The 15,236-nt window shown below is 44.5% G+C and overlaps 1 protein-coding gene across 1 annotated transcript in view; it reads right to left on the reverse strand.

Annotated features, from left to right (window-relative positions):
• The window catches only part of CCDC83 (coiled-coil domain containing 83), a 63,667-nt gene that overhangs the window by 22,596 nt on the left and 25,835 nt on the right, over positions 1-15,236 (reverse strand). Inside the window, exons 2-4 of the mRNA XM_040426388.1 lie at positions 7,848-7,966; positions 6,149-6,233; positions 5,318-5,486 (exon numbers count right to left, since the gene is read on the reverse strand). Coding sequence (XP_040282322.1) covers positions 5,318-5,486; positions 6,149-6,233; positions 7,848-7,954 — 361 coding nt within the window. The 5' untranslated portion in view covers positions 7,955-7,966. The remainder of the gene's footprint in view (positions 1-5,317; positions 5,487-6,148; positions 6,234-7,847; positions 7,967-15,236) is intronic.

The following is a 15,236-nucleotide window of genomic DNA, read 5'->3' on the forward strand; positions in this document are numbered from 1 at the left end:
AGTTTCTTCCCAATTTCATCATTTTTACTTCTGATTGATGGGGCTATCATATTCCCTAGATTTTTTGATTTTCTAAAAATAAATTTGGGCATCATGGGTAGTCTTTCCCCAATGATTTTGTCATGTTTAAGGATCTCCCAATGTTTTCTGATGATTTGCCTAAATTGGAGTGTTTTACCGTTATATTGGGTAATTATAGGTATATTAAAGTCAGAACAATCTTGATTTTTAGTGTTTAATTCACCCTCTTTATTCTTATGTATGAGTGAATTTCGCTCCATTTTAGAGACCTCATGTTTGATTTTATCCAGTTCAGTGACATTGTATCCCTTTTCTTCAAATTTTTTATGTAAATTCTTTGCCTCATGTTCAAATTGCTCACTTAACGTGCAGTTCCTTCTTAAGCGAATATATTGGCTACGTGGAATGTTAGTGAGCCAAACTGGAAGGTGGCAGCTATCCAGGGAGATATAGCTATTGCTGTCTGTGGGCTTAGTATATGTTTGGGTGACTATTTTATTCCCTTGAATTTTGATCGTTAGGTCTAAAAAATTAACTTCTTGGGTGCTAAAAGTGGGCGTGAATTGGAGATAAAATTCATTTTTATTAATATTTTCTAAAAATTGGATTAATGATGGTTCACCCCCCTTCCATATAAAAACGATGTCGTCGATAAACCGACGCCAGAGGACCAGATTCGCGCGGAGCATGCCATCGGGGAAAATGGTGGACTCCTCCCACCTCCCCATATATAAATTAGCAAAACTAGGCGCGAATCTGGTCCCCATAGCGGTCCCCCATGTCTGGAGGAAAAAAGTATCCTCAAATTTAAAATAATTATGGTTTAAAATAAATAGAATACATTCCCCGAGGTATTCAATTTGTTCAGGAGGTACAATGCCCTCTTTATGTAGAAAAAATTGTGTAGCTTCCTTCCCCTTAACATTCTCTATAACTGTATAAAGCGAGGTAACGTCAAGAGTTCCCAGAATGTAATTTGGTTCCCAATCAATGGTTTCCAGGATTTGTAGGATATGTTGTGTATCCTTGAGGTACGCCGGTAGTTTAAGAACGTGCTTTTGTAAGATAGTGTCCACATATTTAGATAAATTACTTGTAAGGCTGCCAATGCCGGAAATTATAGGGCGTCCAGGTGGTTGGTGCTCGGACTTGTGGACCTTAGGTAAATAATAAAAGCAGGGAATTCGGGGATGTTTAATATTTATAAAAGCAGCTTCTTCTTTATTTAGAATGCCTAATTTATGCCCTTTTATTGTTAATTTATTCAGGCTTAATTTGTATTTTTGAGTGGGGTCGTTTTTAAGTTTTTTGTACGTTCTGTTGTCATTCAGTAATCTATTGGATTCTATTTGATAATCAGTGTAGTCCAAGATTACTATCCCCCCCCCCTTATCCGCTGGTCGAATAATGATATCATTCTTCATCTGAAGCTTCTTAATGCTCATCTGTTCTAATTTACTCAAATTATGATTGTATATTTTATTCCTATTCTTTTGGTTAATTTTCCTTACATCCCTTATAACTAGAGTTTCAAAGGTCTTGAAGGATTCGGAGTACTCGTTTAGGGGATTGAAATAAGACCTGGTTTTTAGATTGGTGTGGAGATACTCGATTTTACTAGGATCACCCCCCTTTTCTACCATGGTGGATTGGTCAGTGGTTTTATTCGTGATTTTATTTATCGTTTTATTTGTTGGTTTTCTTCTTATTTCTTCCAATTGGGCCTCATTCCTCTTAAAATCTTTTTTCAAAAAATATTTTTTTAAAGCCAGGTTGCGCAAAAAAATTTTTAAACCTATAAATGCGTCAAAGGGGCGGAACTGGGCTGAAGGTGCGAATTTCAATCCCCTTTGAAGTAGCTTTGTATCGCCATTAGTTAATATGTATTTACTGAGGTTAAAGATCTTCTGACTAACTATATCGATTTCTTTTTTGGAGGATTTCTTGCCCCTCTTTCCTCTCTTTGTTTGTATTTTTCTCTTGTTGGCCTTGGTTGGAAAAAATCCTTCCTCACAGTTCTTTTCACTTTATTGAGTTTCTCTTTATTATGCTCTGGTGGATTTAAATGGGTTGAATGACCATCGTTTTTTTGGACTATTGCACTATAGCTTAACGATGTCGGCATCTCTATGTTAGAGATGTTTTCATATTGATTTGAGATATCTATTGTTGTTTTTTCAAGGGGACTGAATCTGTTTGATAGTTCCAAGGGGCTATTTGGAGTCACTATTGGCCCGTTCCTATTTCGGATATGTATTGTCGGGGTTAGTGAGATGATTCTATCCTGTATCATTCGATCATCCTCTATATGTTGTTTCTTTTTAGGTATTTGAGGTGGTGGAGCTATTGAGGTCAGAGTGGTGGTTCTTTCCTCCATAATACGATCTTCCTTCGTGTATTTTTTTCTTGATGTTTGGGTTACTGGGGTGATCGAGGTTGTGATATCGTCATCTTCTATAGATGTTGCTGAGCTCACATTATGAAGTGTGAAGTCGCTCCTATTTGTATAGTCGCAATTCGTTTCGTCTATAGTATTTAGAGTGGATCTGTCTGCAATTATACCAGTTGTACCTAATGATGTAATACGCGGAATACAGTCTCTATCAAATTTGTGTGTCTTTTTATTTACAATCTCTTCTTCTTTCATCCTTATTCTATTTTTGATAGATCCTTGTAGTTGAATAATATCTGGATGATCTTTGAATGGTTTTAGGCTCTCAAATATTTCCACAATTTCCCTGTTTATTTTAATAAGTCCATTTTTTCTTTTCTCTATAATGAAATTCATTGTTTGTCTAGAAAAATTGTGGAACATCTCATCCCATTCATTTTGTGTATGATTATCCCCTACGTCCCCCGCTAGGGTTTTGTATATTTTTAGTCCTTTCGGAATGGTGTCCCAATCTAAATATTTCTCTAATGAGGCCACTTCCCATAGATCACGCATTTCACTGATCAAGAGTCTTTCTAATTTTTTCATCCTACCTAAAGCATCTTCTATTTTTTTATGTGCAAAATCCAAATTATTCAAAGATCCATTACTTTGGGGGTTAAAGAAAAATTTTTGTACAAACTTGATACGGTCCTTTCTATCCAACCAAAGGTCACTCATATTCCAAATGTGTGGAGATGATTTAAGGTAATGACGGTATGCCGCTGAGTATCAAAAGGCAATTTGTTTGTATAAAAACAGTCTTAGTACGGATACTCGCGCTGCCGTCTGATTGTTTAGGGAGCTGTAGAAAGTCACCAATACTGTAATACAGATACAGAGAGGTGTGTCGCTGCAGGGTTCTGGTGAGGGGATAATTGCCAAAAAACCCCGAATGATAGAACAAGCTAGAGAGATATAAATGAACCCGCGCTGACTTTGTTTCCGTTTAGAGCCCCGGAGTGTATCAGAAAAAGGGGGGGGGGGAGACCTTATATAAAGTAGGAATGTAGAAACTGGGCTATTTCACATACACTGTAATAGTATCCGTGTTTCAAGTCCGTTCCAAAGGCTATAAATCATTGGACTTAAACAGAAAAGAAAGAAAAAACGGGATAAATATAAAAAGAAGTCAGTAGTTACTTACTGATTTGCAAGTTTGAAGTTGGATGTCTTTACTACTGCTTTGTTGATTCCCCGTTTTTTGCCCGATGAAGTTCTTGCGGCTGATTTCCTTTCAGTGTCAGCGTCTATCCTGGTCCTGTCTTCGGCTTTCCTCGTGGTGTGCGCGTAACCCCGGCCGGTAGTTCGCGCGTCCACTTGGAAGCAGTGCTTGGTTTGTTGTCCTGGAAACCTAACGTGTGACGTCACACATGAAGCTACGGAAGCTTCACTGGTCCACAATACCTCCAACGCGTTTCGGAATAATCGTATTCCTTCCTCAGGGATAATTGTGGATCCTGCTGCGTTAGTTTATATGCATGTTGGTTTCCATGGAAACAGCCAATTGTTTATAGGGCCGCGCTGAAGCAGAAAAAAGCACTTTATGGCTCAAAAGGGAGGATCGATGGAGCGTTTATCACTCATGGTGGTTTCCTTACAGGGTTTTCAAATATTTGTTCTATTATCTATGTCCATCATGAATAAATTTTCCAATAATCAGTCAGCATTTGTTCTTCATCATTTTAATTTATTTTACTTAATATCGTATATATTTTAATAACATATCTATTTTTAGTCATTTTCCTTTTATAGTCATTTTCCTTTTATAGGCCCGTGATTTTACACTTAGTTATCAGTTATCACAAATTGCTAGCTACAAGAAGGCGAATAGCTCTATTTCTTGATTAAGGCCAGTAGGAGCCAGAGTGTTTAAATTATAGATCCATTCGCTCTCCTTGCGCGACATGACTTTGATAAAATCTCCTCCTCTGGGGTCCTGCCTTATTTGTTCAACTCCTCCAAAACTTGAACCCGTAAATTTGCCCTTATGTTTTTCACTATAATGCCGTGATAGTGGGTGTCCTACAAATTTTTTATTAAAGGTGGTTTAAATGCGCTTTTAAATGTTTGATAACTTAATTGCAGTAATACTGTCGTGTGCACGCATATTTGTGTAAACGGATAGCTTGTGGCTCTTGGCAGTCATACGATTTTTTTTTCTGGCTCTTTGTGTCTGTAAGGTTGGCCACCCCTGGTCTACAGGATGGGAGTAGCTTAACCACCACCTCATTCTACTGATTAGTGGAGTAGTCAGAGCCTCACCGATCCTGTGGATAGGAGATGAGACATCTTTCTGGGGCAACCTCTTTAAGCCACTTTTCCATTTTGTCATATCAGCGACATTAGGACGTATGAACAATGTATATTTTACAGATAAACCTGTAATGACACCTGCAAAATGGCAGCCAGACTGACACATTACATGAACTCTGACCCCCTTGCTCCTTATCTGATCTGCATCTAAACACAATGCAATTAGCTCCCCCTAGTGGTGGCTGCAGACAGCAAGTATTTTATCGTTGAACTCTGTAGGCCTCGTTTATCAAAACTGTCGTCCACAGCGACCAATCAGAGCTCAGCTTTCATTTCTTAAACTGCTGTTTAAAATGAAAGCTGACCTCAGCTTTGTTGGTATAGCGGTATGTCAAGACACAAGCAGGAAGTGGAGCGCAGTGCTGACTCTGGCGCCCTCATAATTGCAGAGGTGGGGGATGGGCAAGGTAAGTATAAATTCTGTTATTTTTTACAGTATGTGAAGCCTGAGGGAAACATTTTTTTCAGCTGGAATACCCCTTTAAGGATATCCAATACAGTCCAGTTAATACAGGCTACTGTACTACAATATTATATTTGGCCTCTTACCTTCAAACAGAATTTCCTGCTGTCGGATATATTGCCACTTCTCTTTTATCACTTCATCTACTTGTTCTCTGTTGACGACTTCTTTCTTTTCCACTTCTTTTTCCTGGGCCTTTGCCTCGCTCAGCAGCTCCTTAACATGCACGGATTGCTCGGTTTTTAAGCGCTCGTTCTAGGTATGGCACAAAGATGGTGGTTATTTGAGAGCCAGCGAGGAACATACTTCTTGATAACCTACCAAATGCATGTTAGTATAAAGTAGGGGAAATACGGAAGAGAGTATGACTACAGAATCAGACTACACTGGGATTGTTTGTAGTCTGTAACCATGGAGACACACATAGGTCTGCACAGGGGCTGTATGTATAAAATGAATAACTTTTACACTAATGTTATATCACTTTTCTGTCTTAAAAACTTTCCAATTCTCCAGCATCCAGTGGAATATTTTATGAGTGGAGTCTGCCCTACTCTTCCAGATGCGTTGGTGCAAGCGAAAAGACTTGGTAGTCAATTCAGTAGTTAAAGAGAAATCACTGCACTCCAATGGTATGATGCAATAAGGGGTCATTTTATTTAACAGAAGACATCAAAAAGTTCTGATCCAGACACGTATGCAAATATATAGTAAATTTATCCACAGCATAGGTCACCGGACATTTCAGTCCAACAGGACCTTTCTCAGCGGTATAAACTGAGGCGTGGAGATGGCATCTAGAGAAGCCGGATCGCTTCTAGGTCAACTCGATGAAACTGACCCTTATCTACAGCCCTAGTCAACTACATTTGAGCACCTCAAAGTTCTCCCATGTGTTTAGGAATGACTGAACTTACCCTTTCTTTATATCTCACATTCTTTTCCTCCATTTGCTTCAGCTCGGTGAGCAGCTCTTCGATCCGACTCTCCTTCATCTGAATTCTGGAATTAAAATTTTTAATTAGTGTTGTATTTGGATGAAACCACTGTGCACACATTGGGTTGCTACAAGTGCGATGGAACTAACCTCATGGACTCCAGAAGTCAAGGTGGTGGAAATTTGCTCCGTGAGCCCTTTTCAACAATACTGAAGAGCTGAGCGGTCATTATCCGGGTTCAGAGCTGAATCCGGACATATCCCCGTTTTCACCCAGGCAGCCCCTCTGATATCAGCATCAGACATTTCATGCTTGCCGATACAGCGCAGGGCAAGTGCTGTTTGTTTTTATTTTTTACACTGCTAGGCATAGTCTTCCGCCTAGCAGTGTTCCCGGTGATGTCGCCGCCACTAATGGGCGGGCTTTACACTGCCCTAGCCGTTTTACAGGCTTGGGCAGCACTAAAGCCCGCCCATTAGTGCTGGTGACATCACCAGGCTCACTGCAAGGCGGAAGCCTCCGCCTAGCTTTCCCCATGGAGAACCCGGTATGTCACTGGATCTCCAAAAAAGCCTTTACCCTGCACGATTGCAGGTGAAAACGGGGATATGTCCGGGTCTTTGTGCGACTGTCGTGTCGCAGTGCGACACCATGGACATGTCATCGTGTAGTTCCCCCCTTAAACTCTGGACTCCTAAAGATGCCCACAAATGGCTCCACATCTTCTGTTGGTTGACATCTGCCCACACTTGGTACCCATAGTATGTGAGTGTCCCAATGAGCTCTCCTGATTGCCACAAGCCCTTCCTCAGTCCTATATCGCCTTGATCATCAAACTGGCTCTGCCTGTGATATGTATCTACCTTTGGCACCCTTTTTGGCAATTTTTGAAGGAGCTGAATGAAAAAAACTACACTTGGGGTAAAAAGAAATGGACCATAAATGGCTGATGATGTGATAGGTAAAGCACTGCACTGGTTCCAGGAGGAGCCACATAGAGAGGAGAGAGGATGAGTCAGAGAGCAGGGAATAAGCATCTCTACGAAGCCTGGGTGACTCTGTGACTGAATGACTAGGGTAACAAAGCGGCTTTCTGGACCAAGAGTCATCTAAAATAATCTATAAAGTCAATATAATGTTACTACGATGGGCACGTGCTGCATAGTGAATAACAAAAATATGTTTTCTCTTGCCTGCTGCCCTGACACCTTTCCTGTACTGTGAGCACAGAGTCAGCTTTGTCCTAAACCGTTAAGACCGACTAGTTGCTAGGATACACTGTCTGACAGATGGAACCTCTTATATACGATTGTCGGGTAATGTGCACCTAGTAACCAGTCTGCCTCAGATTTGTAAGGTCTTTGACTTATGCCCTGAGGAGGCATTTCACTCTCAATCTCAGAATAAAGTACTTTGAAGATTTTTAGTAAAAATACATGTAGTCTGAGCATCCCTTTAAAGGGTTTATATGGCCAACACTTCCTTGGCATTTTAGAGCGGTCACAGGAGTGGAGTCCCTAATTTTGTTGGCAACTATGTATCCAATATTTAGGCAAATGCAAAATACCTTTTTACAATAACAGTGTCTTCTTACATAGGGTTTTGGGCCCCCTTAGGCACCAGGCCCAGACGTGACTGTTACCTCTGCACCCCCTTTAGCTTTGCCCCTGATACTTACTGATAAGCCAGAAGAGCTTCTGCAAATGTCATCTTGTCTTTCTGAGACTTTTTACTTCCCTTCTTTTTCTTGGTTCCTTTCTTGCCCTTTTTCTCGCCTTTCCCCATGGTGGAGATTAACTGGAATGAGATAAGAAAAAAACATTTTAAAGGTACACTACCAGTGTATATTTTGTCGGAAGGGATCCCTAGTCCTAAGTGGTTGCCGAGAACCAGCATCATAATCATTGCAGCCAACGGACCTACAAGCGGCGTGGGAGCTTCTCCAAACCACCCCACTGGATATCCCCTCGTGGTTACCGTCTGCAGGAGTTAGTGTCCCACTACCAGACCTTCCGGAGGCACAGGGGTGGACAAAGGCAACATCAAAGAAGAGGAATATGCACAGGTCTCAAGACAGTTAACTCACTTAACTGACTGAACATCTATGGAGCTATAGCCGAGTGACCCAGTCAGAGGCACCTTTCGGTAGCAGAAACCCCCTAGAGGACTTACCCGATCACCTCACTTCTGCCGTACATGCAAGTATTAGCAATCTGCTAAATATATGTTGCTCCCCCCTTCTGTATATTCCAGCAGACACCGGAGGACCCTAGTCCTAGTGGGGCTCCTACCGAGATCTATTCTCCCGTTAGACCGATTCACAACTACCATTGTTATTATCGCGCCAGGTATGCGGGGCGCGCTGGTTTACTACATCGATGGACCAGACGCACACCGACCCCCCAATCCCCACCAGGATTACAGTAGCGCAGACCTGGTGCGCGCGCCAACATAGGTGGCCTTCCATGCCTGCTCCGCCATATCTAATTGAACATGGCATAGGATCCACCACCTTATGCTCTCAGTTATCTTACCTTCTGTTATGTTGGATGTTATTTTTGTTTACTGTTCACCTCCCTGGTCGATGATTTTGCCTGAGTGCACCTATGCATTGTGCACCCTAAATGTCATGCCAGATGTCCCAAATTAAGTGCACCTCTTTTAATGTGAGGGGCTTCTGTAGTGTACGGGAACTGTAATACCCGTCACTACCAAAGTGTCACTTGGTGTGCTGTCGTCCCTCCTAATTATGGGGAAGTTGTTATATGTCAGTTTTATAAAATGTCATGTAATGCAATGCTATGTGTTTCCCTGTTGCTGTGAAACTTGCATGTACAGGCCTGCAGGGGTGTCATTCCAGCTTCTAGTCGCTAGAGGGAGCTAGAGAGCCCTAGTTTATATAAGGCCAGACAGGGAAGCAAAAGGCAGTCTAGACCACAGCTCAGAAGTTTCTAGAGCCTGAGGAAGTGTCCAGAAGTTCAGAGAGACAGAGAAGCAAAGATCAGGAAAGCACGAGGTACTCAGAAAGACAGAGGAGGTACTTATTAAAGCTATAGCCAAGGATATAAAGCCAGAACTAGGTTAATGGGCCTTGGTGAAGATATGCTATATTCCAGGATCAGACAGAATTAGAGTGCAAGCTCCTGTGCTGCAAGTCCTGTGTTCAACACTCTGTAATCACCTTGCTGTAACTGAATTGCCTGCATCGACCGAATTGCAAAATCGACTGTATGCCAAGGAACTGCGATTCCAATATTGTCTCTGCTTGAAAACTACTAAAGTTGGAGTTCTGTTTTAATACTACGTTTCCTCAATTTATTCCTGCATTCGCAAACGGCGTGCCACCGTTTACTTGGCACTGGCGTCACGAACTATTTCTACCTATACCTGCCCTTGCAGAGAGTCAGCTGTACCAGGTTAGTGTATATTGCACTACATCACCCAGAAACACCTACTGCACACAACTTGAGTACCCTGCACTTCTCTTTTGGCGTTCCACGAACAGGATACGCACGCTTTCTAGTGCAAGAAGCGTGAACTTTGTGCCTTATACAGTTGCCCTGTGACCAAAGTGACAATTTTCCTGTTTTATTCAAGTGGACTTTGTGGACTGAAAATCATACCCAAAGTGTACCAAAAACCTCTAAAAAGCGCTGTGCAGTGTTGCGCTACCCAGAGGAAGAAAATCGCCGCATTGGAGTGTGGTTTTGTGGACTTTTTACAATCCTGCTTGCTGTCAGTGAATGGACAGCGTTTTGCTAAAGATGGCCACCGGCTGCCTGGAGTAAAGTTTCCCGCGCCGCTGAGGACATTCGTGGGCGGATCCCTGCAAAGACACAGAGAGTCCCGCCCCTCTTCATCATCGCACCGCCGCGGCCCTGCTTCTCCTGCGTCACCGCGGTCTCAGGACGTCCGGAACCTCGCGAGACTTGGCCTGCGCAAGACCAGCGATACCGGTAAGCACTTGTAACCGGAGGGAAGGGGATTGTTCCGGCCCCTTTAGTCGCCAGCGGCCACCTCTCAATAGACTACCATGTCAGAGCCAGGAGTGCCTGAGCAGCCGGCCCCGGGAGAGCTTGCGGCTCCTAATCATCCTACAGCCCCCAGCATGATGCCCTTTACCATGCCTTACTATTTCGGGGCCCCATGGTTCCCCCGCTACAGGGGAGAGACCCATACCCTAAGGGACTTTAAAGAAAAGTTGCTGGCACTATTCCGATTGTACCCTATAAATGCCGACCAGCAAATGGAAATCATGCTGGCGCAACTGGAGGGAGCTGCCCGCAGGGAAGTGTTATCATGGCCTGCTACTGAGCGGAGTACTCTAGAACAGATCTTCACCCGCCTCAGAGCCACTTTTGAAACTAGGACTGCCTCAGAGATAAAGATGCACTTCTTTGGCAAGAAACAGAAGTCCGGTGAGTCCCTCCGTGACTTTGCCCTATCACTTCAGGAGGCTTTAGGGGCTGTAATCCAGATAGATCCCAAAGAGGCTGATAACCGGGACCAGACCCTGAGGGAACAATTTATCAACGGGGTGTCTAGTGAACAAATAAGGACCCAGTTAAAGATGCTGTCCGCCCAGCACCCTAACAGTGCCTTTCTGGACTTTAAAGAACTGGCTATAAAAATTCTGGGGTCCGCAGTATCTCCTGAGTTGAGCACCCCACCTGAGTCACCAGCCTGCAAGCCAAAACCGCTTGTCACTAACCGAGCTGAGGCCGGCCAAGCTGTTCAAGTGTCAGCTACTGATACTATTGCCATGCTGACCGAGCAAGTAAATCACCTCACTAAAAGTTTAGAGAAAGTGTGCAGAAAAATAGAGGAATGGGAAAAACCCATAATGCTAGATGAAGAATTCCTGTCACCTCCTAGGCCGTTCCCACCTCCTTACCAAGAGACTCACCCCAGGGATCCTGGGAGGCGTAATAGAGGTCGCAAGAAGCCCGTGTGTACATACTGCAAAAAGCTGGGACACACAGAATCCACGTGCTGGCAGTTAAACGGGCAACCCCTGAGGCTGAGGACCACCCCTCGGGAGGTAGAACACTAGGTCCAGAGGATCCAAATTGGATGCCACGTTATGTAGGATCCCATCCTAAAATCAATATAGAGATCAACGGGATCCCCTTTGAAGCCCTATTAGATACTGGGTCTCAGGTCACTACTATTCAGCTGCCTGCATTTGAAAAGTTCTGGGACACCAACCAGTTGACCCAGCCGCCTGAATCCTGGGTGGAAATTATCGCCAGCAATGGCAAACCAGTAAAGACTCATGGATACTGGGAACCCACCCTGCAGGTGGGAGACGTAACCCTGCCTCAACAGGGAGTGATCGTAGTACAGGCCGGTGACAGAGGAGGACATCCTGTCATTCTAGGCACCAATGTCTTCAAAAACTGTTATTCAGAAATACTTGCTGTATTACATCAGACTTTGCCCACTGCTTCCTCTGCATCCAGGAGGGTGATTCAAAAGACTATTACTGTGTTAAGTGCCCAGCAGAGGTTTGCTAATGGGAGAGGAGAAATTTGTACTGCCAGGATTAGTGATATTAAGCCTGTGACCTTGCCTCCTAATTCTCAAACTCTTTTATGGTGTCGTGCTGTCCTGGGAGTCCAAGGCCGAGATTATCCAGCCCTGGTGGAACCAATCCAGATGGAGGATTACCCTTATGTGAGAGCTGCCAAGTGCCTGGTGACCGTCTCCCAAGGTAAAGTACCTGTCCGTCTGATTAACCTGAGTGATCATCCTGTTGCGCTTACTAAGCATTGCCGTGTTGCCCAGCTGTCCCAGGTGTCCTTCCAAGACATCATTCGTCTTCCAGCGACAGAGAAGCCGCCAGCTGCAGTCAGCGGATGTTCGCCGGTGACCCAGCCACAAGTGCCCTGGTGGGAAGAGCTCCATGTAGGGGACGAGACTACCCCCCAACATCAACAAGAAGGGATTCTACAGCTTGTCAAGGAGCACCACCAGGCCTTCAGTAAGCATGCTACTGACTATGGAGAGGTTAGTGTCATACAACACACCATACCTACTGGCTCTCATCCTCCTATCAAGGAGAGATACAGACCCTTACCACCTACTTCATATCAGACTGTAAAGGAAATGATCCAAGAGATGAAAGACTCTAATGTGATCCGGGACAGCCGTAGTCCGTGGGCTGCACCCCTGGTTCTTGTAAAGAAGAAGGACGGTAGTATCCGTTTCTGTGTGGATTATAGGAAAATTAATCAAATAACCCACAAAGATGCATACCCACTGCCCCGCATTGAGGAGTCACTAACTGCTCTGGGCTCTTCTGCCTATTTCTCCACATTGGACTTGACCAGCGGCTACTGGCAAGTACCCATGGCCCCTGAGGATAGGGAAAAGACTGCTTTCACTACTCCCATGGGCCTGTTTGAATTCAATTGTATGCCGTTCGGGCTATGTAATGCCCCAGGAACTTTCCAGAGACTAATGGAACGGTGTTTGGGTCACAAAAACTTCGAAACAGTGCTGCTGTATCTAGATGACGTCATTGTGTACTCAAAAACATATGAAGACCATCTGAAACATTTGGCAGAAGTATTTGAAATCCTTATCAAATATGGCTTGAAGGTAAAGCCATCCAAGTGTCACCTGCTCAAACCTGCAGTAAGATACCTGGGGCATGTAGTAAGCGGAGAGGGAGTGCAACCTGACCCTGATAAATTAGCAGCTGTCCGTAATTGGCCGGTTCCTACTACCGTCAAAGAGGTGAGGAGTTTTCTTGGTTTTGCCGGCTACTATAGACGTTTTATCCCCCATTTTGCTCAAATAGCTGATCCTATCCAGGAACTCTTGAGGGGGCAACCCAAAAAGAGTCCTAGAACTCCTGTGCCCATTGAGTGGAATGAGAAAAGAGAGATAGCGTTCCAATTGCTAAAAAAGAAACTGACCGAGCCTCCAGTGTTAGGTTATCCAGATTATAGCAAGCCCTTCCATCTCTATACTGATGCTAGCAAGCGAGGCCTGGGAGCTTTGTTAGCCCAGATCCAAGAGGGAAAAGAGAGAGTGATAGCATATGCAAGCCGCTCCCTGAAAGGAGCTGAGAAAAATGACCAGAATTATAGTTCCTTCAAACTAGAGTTCCTGGCATTAGTGTGGGCGGTGACAGAAAAATTCAAGGATTATCTAGCCGCCACCCCGTTCATTGCATTCACTGACAATAACCCTCTGGCGCATCTAAATACAGCTAAATTGGGGGCCTTGGAGCAGAGATGGGCCTCTCGCCTTGCCAACTATAATTTCTCTGTAAAGTATCGTGCTGGACGCACTAATGATAATGCTGATGCTTTATCCAGGCTTCCCACAGAGACAGCTCCTGATGATGTGCGAGATGCTTGGGAAGATGTAGAGATGCCGGCTTTCTATAACAAATTTGCTCAACAGGATCAGGCTCGAGCTACCAATAACAGAGCTGCAGTTCCTTCACCCTCCAGTAGGCCTGATCCTAAAGAAGAAAGGTGGGTGAAACTACAGTCTGAAAGTAGAGTGCTGGGTGAGTTGTTGGACTTCATTACTAGTGGCAGAGCCCCTGAGAGGATTCGGCGTAAGAGTGCAGATCCTGAGCTCATCAAACTGTGGAGACAGCGCCATCAACTCTTCATACAAAAGGGCCTATTGCTACGGAGAAGCCTAGACCCAGTGTCCAACGAGAGAGTGCACCAGATTCTCATACCCCGACGAGATGCAGGTATGGTGTTGGAGATGTACCACAATCAATCCGGTCACTTTGGGGTCCAAAAGACTGAAGCTACTATCCGCCAGCGGTTTTACTGGGTAGGCATGAGAGAAGACATGGAGAAGTGGTGTCGAGAGTGTGTAGCCTGTGCCTTGAAACAAAGTGAGCACCATGATCAGAGGGCACCACTGAGACCCATTGTAAGTACCCGTCCTCTTGAACTTGTCGCCATCGACCATGTAAAACTGGAGCCTAGTCGCTCAGGGTATGCTTATGCCATGACTATTATTGATCATTTCACAAAGTTTGTTGTAGCAGTACCTGTGAGAGACCAGACAGCCAAGACTACAGCCGAAATGTTCTGGAAGCACTTCCTCCTGCCCTATGGATGTCCAGAAAAGATCCTCACCGATCAAGGACCTGCTTTTGAGTCCCATCTGTTCCATGAACTGTGCCGCTTACACAACTGTAAGAAGATCCGGACAACGGCCTACCATCCTCAAGGTAACGGATTATGTGAAAAAATGAATCAGACCTTGATAGAGATGCTGAGGGCCGTGCCTCCTGAGAACAGAGGAGATTGGCCCAGTCTGTTGCCACAGCTCATGTTCACATACAATCATACCATACATTGTTCCACCGGGTATACCCCTTTTTACTTGATGTTTGGGCGCCAAGGGACATTGCCTGCTGATCATTCATTGGACATACATGTACCTGATTGCATTAACCCATTACCTAACACCGACTGTGTTGCTGAGCACCAAAGGCGATTGGATGCAGCCAAAGCCATTGTTCAGGAACGTGATCAGACAGCCCATGCAGAACCCTTGACAATAGGGGCCGTGGTATGGTTAAAGAATAACCGCCGTACCAGTAAATTGGACAGTAAATGGGAGCGAAGTCCCTATGTTGTCACGGCAATCCCAAATGTTGGAACTCACACTTATGAGATCACCCGGGAAGACAAGGGATCCCAAATTGTACACCGAAACCGGTTAAAGCTCTGCCTGACACTAGAACCTAGTGCCGAGAGTTCTGGATCTGAATATCCTGTGTCAGAGTCAGCAATACCGCCCGAGGATCCTATGCAGGCTGTTAGTAATCTGAGGTATGACGCGGATCCCATGCATTGGCTTCTGACACCTTGGTTGAACTTGCTGGTGCCTGCTCTGGCACCTACTGTAGCTACACCTCCAGAAGAGCCGGTTCAAGATGCTCCGGATCCAGTTCCCCCTCTCGTGGATATTGTTGTTCCAGTTGTTCCTGTTGTTCCAGTTGTTCCTGTTGTTCCAGTTGTTCCTGACCGAGGTCTCACGGATGGAGACCCTCCTGTTGCTCCTCTCCCTTCTACCTCGT

The sequence above is a fragment of the Bufo bufo genome, chromosome 3 (genome assembly GCF_905171765.1).
Source record: "Bufo bufo chromosome 3, aBufBuf1.1, whole genome shotgun sequence".
NCBI lineage: Eukaryota > Metazoa > Chordata > Amphibia > Anura > Bufonidae > Bufo > Bufo bufo.